Raw genomic sequence first — 13,581 nt, forward strand, 5'->3', positions numbered from 1 at the left:
ATGAAAATACAGATTTATCACTTTAGTCCTAATTTTTGCGCTTAAAAAACTTATATGACTTTAGCTCCAGACTTCTTCTGTTTGTTTGAGATTGTATTTACTGCCACAAGTGGTGGAAAAGTGTATTAAAACTGAGTACCGCTGCGGCCCATACGGACATCATCTAAGAAACAGATATTTTTTGGTGATCCATCTTGGGGGCACTTACGGCCCAACAAAAGTTAAGAAATACTGATATAGGGAATTAATTAGACATCTTTCCGATAGTTTCCAATCTTAGTGCTCTCCAACTGCATCAGTACTCTTCATTGTTCATTAGGTCAGTCCATTGCCGTTGCTCCCCAGCCAAAACCACTTTAATTTCCTGGGAGCCTCAAGTAGTTACTGAATAGCCTTCTGTTTATGTTACACACTGTACTAATTCCTACTTGGTGACAGAAGGCAATATCCTGCTTATGTGATCTAAACTCTAGATAATTGTGACGCATTGAGTGACTATAGCAGACCTGGGCATTCTGCGGCCCGCGGGCCGCATCCGGCCCTTTGTACGTCCCTGTCCGGCCCGCGTGAGGCCAATTATAAATTACAAAATAAATTTTAAAAAGTATCTATTTCGAGTGTGCAATACAACAGTGCTGCTTTTGTTTTGAAAAGCGTTATTTGTATTACTTCCGTGTGGACGTATGCTCGTGCGCGCAGCGGCAATCACAAATACAAAATAAATTTAAAAAAACATCTTTGTCGTGCGTGCAATACAACTGTGCTGCTTTTATTTTGAAAAGTGTTATATGTGCGTATGTCCTGTGAGGGAAGGCGCACAGCGGTTATCCCCGAGACGCTAAAAAGAGAAAAGTTGATGACGAATGGCGTGTTTTAAAAAAGACATGGACTGCCAAGTAAAGGTAAAGCCGTGTGCTTATTTGTGGTACACATGTTGCTGTGTTTAAAGAATATAGTGTAACGACCTGCTGAAGTAGATGTTGTCTTCTTGAGTTGTGTAAATGAGAAGTGAGGAGACGTGCGTGTGGAAGGAACGAGATATGTTGAGCTGTGTTAGTATAGCTTGCTCAATAAAAGTTTAAAAATTGCGTCAGACTTGCTGTGCACTTCTTCTGGACGCTACACTTGGTGTCAGAAGTAAAACTTTGCGCATACTGCGCTGCTTGTGTGCTACGTCATCGGGAGGTACGTGCCACGTGAGGAGCTCGCCGCAAAGAGAGAGAGAGAGAGAGACAGCGTTTACAGGTGCAGCCACGCTGCTTGCCACGGGGGGAATTCCGCCCTCAATGAAGACTCCCAGGTTTGATGGCAAGGCGAACTGGGAGGCATTCCACTTGTGACATCAATTGTAGCGTCCAGAAGTGCACACCAAGTCTGACGTTCTTTTTAAACTTTTATTGAGCATGCTATACTAACACAGCTCAACTTATCTCGTTCTTTCCTAAAGGAAAACCAATCCTCACTCCTCATTTCCGCAACAGCAACGCTTCTTCCTTCTTCGCCAATCACCTTACAGTAATATACTGTATTGTAATATACATCAGGAAGTGTTGTGTAAGAAAGTGTTAAAAATAAAACCATCAAAAGCCATCTGCTTTTGTATAAAGATAAGTTAGGTTAAATGAAAATATTATTATTATTATTATTATCTATCTTACGGTATATCAAAAATAATTTGTGCAAAACTTAATTGAAATATTGTCGGTGTGGCCCTCCAGCAGTGCTGGGGTTGCTCATGCGGCCCCCGGTAAAAGTTAATTGCCCACCCCTGGACTATAGCGTTAAATATGTTTGTGCATCTTTATTGTAAGTTAATAGAACTTGTCTCCTCTGACTGAACTTGCAGACCAGCTGTACAGTTTGTAATACAGTATGTTGGTTTTATAGATTATTCAGTCCTTTGCTCAGCAGCTAACTGAGCCTGGGTAAGTAATAAGCAGCTGAATTTGAACAATGAATAGATTCAACTAAATCTCTGTGATGGTCCAAGATTTATTCATCAGGATGGAACTAACTGCCTTGTCTCACATCATGGCCAGGTCAAAGAGGAGATGCTTTTTGAAGCTCTGACAACGCGCAAGACCATCACTGTGGGCGAGAAGCTGATTGTCCCTTACAAACTGTCAGAGGTGAGACTTTCATTGTGGCTCAATTAATTATTTGTAAATATTTTTGTCAGCAATATTGGTACAGAATATACGGATGACTTAAAAGCTTACATTTGAGCACTTGATTGTGCTCAAGTTGAGTGTCTTGGTCTGTAGTGTGTCTGTAGACACATTGCCGAGTCAATAACGGCTCTCCAGCCTGACCCGGCTGTGTTTACAGGACAGCATGGACACATACCGGATATCTTCCTGTACTCGTTCTCCTGTACTCTTTCTCCTGCTCCTCCAGTCTGTAGCCACACACACACACACACACACACACACACACACACACACACACACACACACACACACACACACACACACACACACACACACACACACACACACACACACACACACACACACACACACACACACACACACACACACACACACACACAAGTATATTTAGAGAAAGGAAAGCATTTTGAAGCCTCTTCACTGTTTTCAGTTTATCTTCTGCTTGGAAAACAAACACAAGTCAAGGTCTGCAGATGAGTCATCTGAAAGAGAGAAAACACAACATGGACATAAATGAATGCTTAGTTTGAATAAACCTATCATCCTCAAAGATTTGGATAATCAACAAGTTGTTTTGTTGTAAATTTTAAAAGTCAGTCACCTTTCTTTTAACTTTTTAATTTGTTGCCTGAAAACATTGTCTTTTATGATCATCCCTGAGAAGATGCTGTGAGTGCTGAGGCACAGTATGTTAGTACTAGTAGTACATATTCTCATCCAGAATATTTGAGGCCCCTGTGACTGTTTTTGGCATACTGTCTGGTCTCATCTTAAATACTGTGCAATAACACGCACAACAATCAGGTTCTTCAGTCTGTAAAACCCATGCTCAAAGACCTGAAGTCAGAGACACTTCGAAAATGAGCGTTCCCCCGTTAGTTTTTATGCATAGTTCTCACTTCCTGTGAATAATGTGTGTAGCTTTAGATTGATACTTCACTAAACAAAGCCATAATTATTTGGATTTTTGTTGTCTGAGGATATCTTTCATGTAAGGCTGCAGCTAACGATTATTTTTCTATCGATTAATCTATAGATTATTTTTTTCGATTAATCGGTTAATCTATAGATTATTTTGATTATTTTTCCTTTTACCGATTATTTTTTTATTCAAAATGAAGATGAAAAAATAAATGTGGGCCAGTTTTTTCAAAAGGCATGGCTTTTATTTACAAAAAAAAAGAAGTATGGCCCCTCAGTCAACATTGACAACAACATGACTAAATATTCTGTAACAATGTAAACATTTAAAACTTTTAACCTTTAACAAAATTAAAAGTACCTTATTTGCTTTTTAATGTGCAAATATAAAAGTCAACATCCAGTGCAAATCTTAATATTCTGCAATAGTATAAGCATTTCAAAAGTAAAAGTATTGCTTATTTTGCTTTAAAATGTGCAAAAATAAAGATAAACATCCAATACAAAAAAAGTGTAAAACGAAATATTCTGTAACAACAGTGTAAACATTTCAACAAAAGTGAAAGTATTGCTTATTTGCTAAAATGTGCAAAAATAAAGATAAACACCCAATACAAAAAAGTGCCAATCTAAATATTCTGGAGCACTGTAAACATTAAGTATTGCTTTTAAAATGTGCAAAATAAACATCCAGTCCAACACAGTACACAATAACCAATTCTACTCATTCCAGTGAGTGACTAACAGTTGTAATGAAGAAAGGTTAGCATGTCTACATGCTCTGCTTCTTTTCTTGTTTACAATATTCCCAGCAGCTGAAAATAGGCGCTCAGAAGGGGTCGATGTGGCTGGAACTGAGAGCTAATTAGCCTTCACCTCAAGCCAGGACTGCGAGTGAGCTGAGCTGCAGTTGAAGTTTCTAGAAGGTCAACGGGCTCATAGTGATGTTACTAGTAGTTGACTGGGAGGTGTTTATTATCATTTGGGGAGAGTCCGCTGCCTGATGCTCACCTGCTAAACACTTATCTGCTCCACGCTGAAGCGCTGACTACATGCGCTCTGAATACGCACTGCTGATTGGCTGGTAATGCTCTGAATACGCACTGCTGATTGGCTGATAATGCTTCGTGTGTACCAATCAGATGGTTGTGTGGGTGGGACAATGCTGCGTGCTGAGACAGAGGCAGAATGAGCAAAGCAGCTTGTTAAGACTTTAGCAGCTAAAGTTAGCTTTAGCTTAGAAACTCGTTCGGTACACCCCCGTACCGAACCGAAAGCCCCGTACCGAAACGGTTCAATACAAAACACGTACCGTTACACCCCTAGCAGATACAAATGACACATTCATGTTTTTGTGTAATGATGACAATTTATGCTCACGCGGACGATTGACTAGTTGATGGTTTTCTTTTCAAATGTTCGTTCATAGCTGTTGTGCTGCTATTATAGGCCATTTACGCTCGACACAGTGTGCATACAACAACATTATTAGGCTGTGTATTGAAATACTTTCACACTTTTGACGACTTTTGGCGTGATTTTTCCCCCTCGCTCGCACCGCTCGCATCGTCTGCTTTGATCGTCTGCTTTGCGCTTCGCCATGACGGTAGCGTGACGTAAATATGCGACGCGTCGACTCACAAAAACGGCGTCGACGTATTTACGTAACCGATGACGTCGACTATGTCGACGCGTCGTTTCAGCCTTACTTTCATGGTTGTTGATTTGGAGAAAAATGAGCTGTTGCTTTTGAGTCTGCAATCTGTAGTTGGTTTTCTTTGTAAAGACGAAGGCTCACCTTTGCTTCTGTAAGGTCACCATTTGCTATCGGAAATGTGAATGAGATTTTGTTCTTTGTCATTTCATTAAATAATCTCATTGTTTATGAAACACTGATCCACACAGGTTTGTTGATACAGTTCATGCTTAAGATATTTACTTACAGTAAATTGCGTGAGTACTAAACTACACCTCATATGTAAGGAGTTTTAAGATTATTATTTGCATAATTTACAAACGTAAAGCTGCTTGCAACGAACCAAATAAAAGAACAATAGCTCAACACAACAGATAATACAAGCAGTCGCTATTTATGGAACGTGACCATCTACTGTATTGAACGTTTCGTACACGTTGGACATTGCAAAAAAGAGATTAGGGGCTCAAAACCCGGTGCTCCCCCCTGTCGGGCCTCGGGTTATTTTGCTGAGAAGTTCTGTTTTTGTCTGTCTGTAGTTTCTCTGATGCGCAATTTTTCCTTTTTTTAAAATGACATACTTTTTGCGCCGCACTTGGTCACAGCTGCCACTCTCTCCCCGAGCTATAGAAAGAGAGAAACAATATCTCAATTCTCCTTTCTGTCTTGCATGTATGGAGGAATTCACAATTGGGAATCTTTAAAGTCTTGAAGTCTTCAAAGTAATTTACAATAACATTTAAATTCATTATATCAGTCAATTGTTCAATTCGATAGTTCCTTCACAATTTAGCCATTCACCTTGTATTCCTTGGAATGGGTTTCTGTTGTTTTAAATCAGTCCAGTGTAGTTGAAATGTCACTCTGTTAGATGTCTATGGATGTTGTCATTCATCCAGGTCATTGTATTATCAATGCATTCAATTAGAGATGTCCGATATATGCGTTAAAATGTAATATCGGAAATGATCGGTATCGGTTTTTTTATTATCGGTATCGTTTTTTTTTTTTTTTTTTTTAATTAAATCAACATAAAAAACACAAGATACACTTACAATTAGTACACCAACCCAAAAAACCTCCCTCCCCCATTTACACTCATTCACACAAAAGGGTTGTTTCTTTCTGTTATTAATATTTTGGTTCCTACATTATATATCAATATAGATCAATACAGTCTGCAAGGGATACAGTCCGTAAGCACACATGATTGTGCGTGCTGCTGGTCCACTAATAGTACTAACCTTTAACAGTTAATTTTACTAATTTTCATTCATTACTAGTTTCTATGTAACTGTTTTTATATTGTTGTACTTTCTTTTTTATTCAAGAAAATGTTTTTAATTTATTTATCTTATTTTACTCATTTTAAAAAAAGTACCTTATCTTCACCATACCTGGTTGTCCAAATTAGGCATAATAATGTGTTAATTCCACGACTGCATATATCGGTTGATATCGGTATCGGTTGATATCGGTATCGGTAATTAAAGAGTTGGACAATATCGGAATATCGGATATCGGCAAAAAGCCATTATCGGACATCCCTACCTTCAATCGATCGCAAGTAGACTGTTCTTTTGTTAGAAGATAAATAGTTGGGGTTTCGGCACCAATATCTTGACTATATCGGACCAATTTAAGTCGATGAGCATGGACTGATGAAGCCTGCCGGGCGGGATGAGCGGCGGAACCTCTTCTAAGACATTTTGAACAGTCTAGTTGCGATTTCTGAAGTGTAATGATGAAATACTATACTATGAATACTATAAAACCAAGTTTTATTGGCCAAGGATAAGCAAAATGCATATGTCACTATTTAGTGTTCATATTAAACTTGCAGGCGGGTACAGTGAGGGACTCCATGGCTAAGTCGCTGTACAGTGCGCTGTTTGACTGGATTGTCTTCAGGATCAACCATGCTCTGCTCAACATCAAGGACCTGGAAGAGCCAGCCAAGGTATGTCAAATACAGCTACTGGATGCCACCAACTAAAATATCGATTGGCCAGGCCTCAAATTAGTGTGATTTTACGGCGAGATCCACATTCTTCTTTTACAGATCTTGTCCATCGGAGTGTTGGACATTTTTGGTTTTGAGGACTATGAGAACAACAGCTTCGAGCAGTTCTGCATCAACTTTGCAAATGAACGTCTTCAGCATTACTTCAATCAGCACACCTTCAAGCTGGAACAGGTAAGCAAACCAATAGGATGTAGAACACATCGAAATAAGCATGTGGTTGAACTAGGATCTTCTTTATTTTGAAAATAAATAATTTGTGCTTGTCACACTGCACAGTAGGCGTTTAGTTAGTAAATAAACTAGTATGTCTTCACTACCCCTGTCCTGTCGCCACCATGGCGATGTTTGTTCAAGTGTGCCTTACCTCGAAGGGCTTTTGAAAGACATGCTCGGAACCTGTTGTATGCGTTTTAAACATTGTGTTTACCTTAGAGTGTGACTGACATGTTTAAGAGCTTATCAATGACTTTCAAATTGTTTCCTGTTTCTCAAAAGGCTGCTACTCAAAACAACTCACAACTTTAATCTCTGTGATGAATAAGTTTTGCTTATCATTAAATTATCTTGATTTTACCAGGTCAAAGACGAAATTTAGACATAAAGCATCAACATACCGTACTATAATACTGTATGTAAAAAAATCTCCTAAATCAGCAGTGAAGCCTCTGACTGAAACAATTCAAGCAGGTTGGAATTTTGTCAATGTGCACTTTAGGGTTGTACGGTATACTAGTACTAATAAAGTACCGCCGTACTAATGTATCAAAAACAATACCATACTGCATATACATACCAGTTCCCTTTTTTTGATGCGCCTTTGTCACATTGTGACATTGCTGGTTTTACGAGCAGAGGAGCATGTTTGGCAATGCACACACACAAGCAGACATGGTGTGTCGACAGAAAAGGGAGAATGGACGCATTTTGGCTTAAAAACTAACAAAGGTGAAGCTAAAACACAGAAACGCCGCTCTATAAGAGGTGCTTTAAAACATGGCTAGCTAGCTAGCGGCTAATGTCCATCTGCAGTTGGCAGTGTTGTACCTACTTCCAAATCACTAATCCTCGCCTCCGTGGCGACAAATAAACTATGTTTCTTACAAGTATAATTTCTGCACGACGTAGGAGGATACAGTAGCTCACCGCTAACAACAAGCTGGCTCTCCTCAATGTAAACAAATGCCATGGGTGGATCTACACCTGACATCCACTGTAATGATACCAAGCACAAGAGCGTATCTCGTCTATACGACAATGATTACAGCGATGTTTTTTATCTTCACAAAATCTTTTTTCCTTTTTTTAAAATTTATATTATGTTTATAAACTCAGAAAATATTTCATTGGACACATGAGGACTTTAAATATGACCAATGTATGACTCTGTAACTACTTGGTATCGGATCGATACCCAAATTTGTGGTATCATCCAAAACTAATGTAAAGCATTCAAACAACAGAAGAATAAGTGATTATTACATTTTAACAGAAGTGTAGGTAGAACATGATAAAAGAGAAAGTAAGCAGATATTAACAGTAAATGAACAACTAGATTGATAATCCATTTTCTACCGCTTGTCCCTCATAATTTTGACAAAATAATAGAATGAGAAATGACACAATATGTTACTGCATATGTCAGCAGCCAAATTAGGAACCTTTGTTTGCTTACATATTACTAAAAGACAAGTTGTCTAGTATGTTCACTATTTTATCTAAGGCCCAAATTGTTCTGTGATCGCAATAAGTTAAAGTTAAAGTTAAAGTACCAATGATTGTCACACACACACTAGGTGTGGTGAAATTTGTCCTCTGCATTTGACCCATCCCCTTGATCACCCCCTGGGAGGTGAGGGGAGCAGTGGGCAGCAGCGTAGAAATGTATGTTTAATGTACCGGACATTTTTTGTTAAAATAAGGCCAATAATGCCATTTTTTGTGGTCTCCTTTATTTGTAAAAAAAATCGAAATACATTTTGGTACCGGTACCAAAATATTGGTATCGGGACAACCCTAGTCCACTTGTAGTAGTACACATTTATTTATAAATGATTCTAACAATACAATGTTAAAACATGGTACGTTTATTTTTAGTTGCAAAGCAAATCAGGGAAATTAAGAAAGGCCTTATTAAATCGATATTGCTATTTGAAATACATTGGTATTGTTTTGCGGTGTATAAATGCCAGTCCCTGTCAGTGGTTAGTCAGTAGCAGTAACACAATGGAGGTTTGTAGACTGTAGATAATCAATGCTTAGTTAATAAACAGTTTGTGACCAGTATTGCCCAAAAAAAAAGTCTGAATCTGTTTACTGTAGTTGGACATATGCTACGATCTTATTACTGACACAAGGGAAATGTATAAATAATGTATTGGCACATTTTCAGTGTCCTAAGAAGAACAACCCTTTTTGAAAGGTGGAAGATGTTACTGCTCCACTTTAGAAGCCCTTCCGCACCCAAACATTGTTGACTTTTTCTGATAGATTAACTGGGCCCATTTCAGGTTGTTGCCAAACACTTGACTCTTATTGTCTTGTTGGATGAGTCAACATAGCAGTGAATCACAGCAGTCAATGGAAGCTTACTTAAAAGCTTGTAGACTGGTTTATACAATATCCTGTTTTAAATGAGGGAGTGATTACCAAAACGCTGAGTTACCCATCTTACAGACTCGCTCAATCCTCTGAGCTTCAAAAAATATTATGTCATGTTGTTTACTTATTGATACATAATTGTTTGTGTTGTCTATTTAGAATGTTTTTAGGGACTGTTCACATGTTTTTTTAGACTCATTAACTGTACTTTTGTGTGTTTGTCTAAATTGAAAAGCTGCTGGTCATCTTGACTTCTGAATCCAAGCACATTTACCTTTAGTTTGTTGGTGAATAATAATTATAATCAAATGAAGGGCCAACAAAACCCAAAACCAGTGAAGTTGGCATGTTGTGTAAATCTTAAATAAAAACAGAATACAATGATTTGCAAATCCTTTTCAACCTATATTCAATTGAATAGACTGCAAAGACAAGATACTTGACTGGAAAACTTTGTTTATTTTTGCAAATATTAGCTCCTTTGGAATTTGATGCCTGCAACATGTTTCAAAAAAGCTGACACAAGTGGCAAAAAAGACTGGGAAAGTTGAAGAATGCTCATCAAACACTTATTTGGAACATCGCACAGGTCAACAGGCTAATTGGGAACAGATGGGTGCCATGATTAGGTATAAAAGCAGCTTCCATGAAATGCTCAGTCATTCACAAACAAGGATGGGGCAAGGGTCACCACTAGCTAATCAAACACTTACCGTATTTTTCGGATTATAAATCGCTCCGGAGTATATGTCGCACCGGTCGAAAATGCATAATAAAGACGGAAAAAAACATATATACGTCGCACTCGAGTATAAGTCGCATTTTTGGGGAAAATTTATTTGATAAAATCCAATACCAAGAATAAACATTTGAAAGGCAATTTAAAATAAATAAAGAATAGTGAACAACAGGCTGAATAAGTGTACGTTATATGACGCATAAATAACCAACTGAGAAAGTGCCTGGTATGTTAACGTAACATATTATGGTAAGAGTCATTCAAATAACTACAACATATAGAACATGCTATACGTTTACCAAACAATCTGTCACTCCTGATCGCTAAATCCGCTAAAATCTTCTTCCTCGTTGTCGCTTCTGGTATGCGCCGCTTCCTTTCTTTCAGCTGCTCGATCGCCGTTTTCTGCTGCATATTTCACTACGTCCAGCTTGTAATCTGCAGTACATGATTTCCTTTTCGGTGCCATTTTTGTTCAGCCCTTCTCAGTTTTTATAAGTTACCGCCAATGTTGAAATGTTCCATTTTAATAGCTACAGACACAGTAGCAGTTAGCATCCCATGACCCACAATGCACTTCTGCCATGACCCACAATGCACTTCTGCCAAGAGGCACAATGCACTTCTGCCATGACCCTCCTCCGCCAAATTCTTATTGGTTGACGTGTGTGTGACGATTGCTGACATTTGCTCCGTCTCTTACGCGAATGAGATAAATAATTGTATTTGATATTTTGCGGTAATGTGTTAATAATTTCACACATAAGTCGCTCCGGAGTATAAGTCCCACCCACGGCCAAACTATGAAAAAAACTTTGATTTATAATCCGAAAAATACGGTATTTGGAACATCCCACAGGTGAACAGGCTAATTGGGAACAGGTGGGTGCCATGATTGGGTATAAAAGCAGCTTCCATGAAATGTTCAGTCATTCACAAACAAGAATGGGGCGAGGGTCACCACTTTGTGAACAAATGCGTGAGCAAATTGTCGAACAGTTTGAGAACAACATTTCTCAACGAGCTATTGCAAGGAATTTAGGGATTTCACCATCTGAGGTCCATAATATCATCAAAAGGTTCAGAGAATCTGGAGAAAACTAACATTGAATGCCCGTGACCTTCGACCCCTCAGGTGGTACTGCATCAAAAACCGACATCAGTGTGTAAAGGATATCACCACATGGGCTCAGGAACACTTCAGAAAACCACTGTCAGTAACTACAGTTTGTCGCTACATCTGTAAGTGCAAGTTAAAACTCTACTATGCAAAGCGAAAGCCATTTATCAAAAACACCCAGAAACGCCGCCGGCTTCGCTGTATCAGTCCATCTAAGATGGACTGATACAAAGTGGAAAAGTGTTCTGTGGTCTGACGAGTCCACATTTCAAATTGTTTTTGGAAACTGTGGACGTTGTGTCCTCCGGACCAAAGGGGAAAAGAACCACCCGGATTGTTATAGGCGCAAAGTTCAAAAGCCATCATCTGTGATGGTATGGGGGTGTATTAGTGCCCAAGGCATGGGTAACTTACACATCTGTGAAGGCACCATTAATGCTGAAAGGTACATACAGGTTTTGGAGCAACATATGTTGTCATCTAAGCAACATATTTTTCTTATTTCGGCAAGACAGTGCCAAGCTACATTCTGCATGTGTTACAACAGCGTGGCTTTGTAATAAAAGACTACGGGTACTAGACTGGCCTGCCTGTAGTCCAGACCTGTCTCCCATTGAAAATGTGTGACGCACTATGAAGTCTAAATTACCACAACGGAGACCCCGGACTGTTGAACAACTTAAGCTGTACATCAAGCAAGAATGGGAAAGAATTCCACCTGAAAAGCTTCAAAAATTGGCCTTCTCTGTTCCCAAACGTTTACTGAGTGTTGTTAAAAAGAAAGGCCATGTAACACAGTGGTAAAAATGCCATGTGTCAACTTTTTTGCAATGTGTTGCTGCCATTAAATTCTAAGTTAATGTATGTATGTCTCCCATTGAAAATGTGTGGCACACTATGAAACGTAAAATAAGACAACGGAGAACAATTTAAGTTGTACATCAAGCAAGAATGGGAAAGAATTCCACCTGAAAAGCTTGAAAAATGTGTCTCCTCAGTTCCCAAACGTTTACTGAGTTAAAAGGAAAGGCCATGTAACACAGTGGTAAAAATGCCCCTGTGCCAACTTTTCTAGGCACAGGGGCAATTCTAAGTTTATGATTATTTGCACACAAAAAAATAAAAATAATAATAAATATCTTGTCTTTGCAGTCTATTCAATTGAATATAAGTTGAAAAGGATTTGCAAATTATTGTATTCTGTTTTATTTACGATTTACACAATGTGCTCACTTCACCGGTTTTGGTTCTGTAATACAATGAGGCGATTATACATTTATATGGTTTCACTTTTGCAAGCAGTAACTGTGATGTGGCCCACGATGACATAGAGTTTATAGTGTGTAGTTTACAATTTAGTATGTTATTTTTGTTTACTCTCATCTGCAGTTTCTGCTCAAAAAATATTGTGAATATTCACCTATTAAATTTGAAGAGAATATTTAGTTAGGAAGCAACGAAATGGAGACCTCATGGATTTTCTTTAAACTTCCCCTTGATTAGGGTCTTTATTGACTAATGCTCTTTCCCATGATCTTGGGAAAAATAACCAGCAGATGGAAAGACATTTGCTATCATTATTAAACTGTCAAGAGACTAAGAAGTGTGTTCTTGTTTACTTGGCGAGGAAAACATGATTGTGGATTTTTTAAATTGTATCACTTACGATGATTCAAAATAGATAGATTTTTGCATTTTATGTGTCTGACACTTTGTAGTTTACGATTGTGTTAAAGTGCTTGTGTTCATTTTGTGCACTGCATTTATTACTTTTGTCTTGTCAGCGAAATCCGATGAGGTGCCGTCAGTTCTTCCAAAAGCTTCTTTTGTTGGACGTTGTGCTTACTGTTTGTGTTCCTGCAGGAGGAATACAGGGCGGAGGGCATCAGCTGGAGAAATATCGAATACATAGACAATACAGGCTGCATCAGTCTCATCAGTAAGAAGCCCACCGCTCTCTTCCACCTGCTGGATGAAGAGTGCAAGTGAGTCAGCTGTTCTTTGGAATATAATACTACATAGTGCTCCTGTTATCTAATGACTGAATACATAAACGTATGCAGTACATTTGTATTGAATCACTGCAGTAACGCCCCACATCAAGTGCTAGTTCCTTTACACCCAAACATGGCAGATTTGACTCGTGTGAGACCAGGCGTGGCCCACTTCCCCTTTTTTGGCACAATTTGGAGAGGTGCTGTAGGCCTACGATTCCAGGCACATGCTTGCGCAACACGTTGCCAAGACATAGAATGACAGGAACGTGATCGCCTGTTGCAGGCTATTAATGATAACTGGCACTAGGCCCGG

At 38.8% G+C, this 13,581-nt stretch overlaps 1 protein-coding gene across 8 annotated transcripts in view; it reads left to right on the plus strand.

Moving 5' to 3' along the window:
* Positions 1 to 13,581, plus strand: part of myo9aa (myosin IXAa) — a 220,808-nt gene that overhangs the window by 139,107 nt on the left and 68,120 nt on the right. For all 8 annotated transcript variants that reach the window (XM_062032142.1, XM_062032150.1, XM_062032189.1 and 5 more), the window contains 4 exons: positions 2,040 to 2,129; positions 6,632 to 6,748; positions 6,851 to 6,985; positions 13,135 to 13,256. In XM_062032142.1, coding sequence (XP_061888126.1) covers positions 2,040 to 2,129; positions 6,632 to 6,748; positions 6,851 to 6,985; positions 13,135 to 13,256 — 464 coding nt within the window. The remainder of the gene's footprint in view (positions 1 to 2,039; positions 2,130 to 6,631; positions 6,749 to 6,850; positions 6,986 to 13,134; positions 13,257 to 13,581) is intronic.

The sequence above is a fragment of the Entelurus aequoreus genome, linkage group LG02 (assembly GCF_033978785.1).
Source record: "Entelurus aequoreus isolate RoL-2023_Sb linkage group LG02, RoL_Eaeq_v1.1, whole genome shotgun sequence".
Lineage (NCBI taxonomy): Eukaryota > Metazoa > Chordata > Actinopteri > Syngnathiformes > Syngnathidae > Entelurus > Entelurus aequoreus.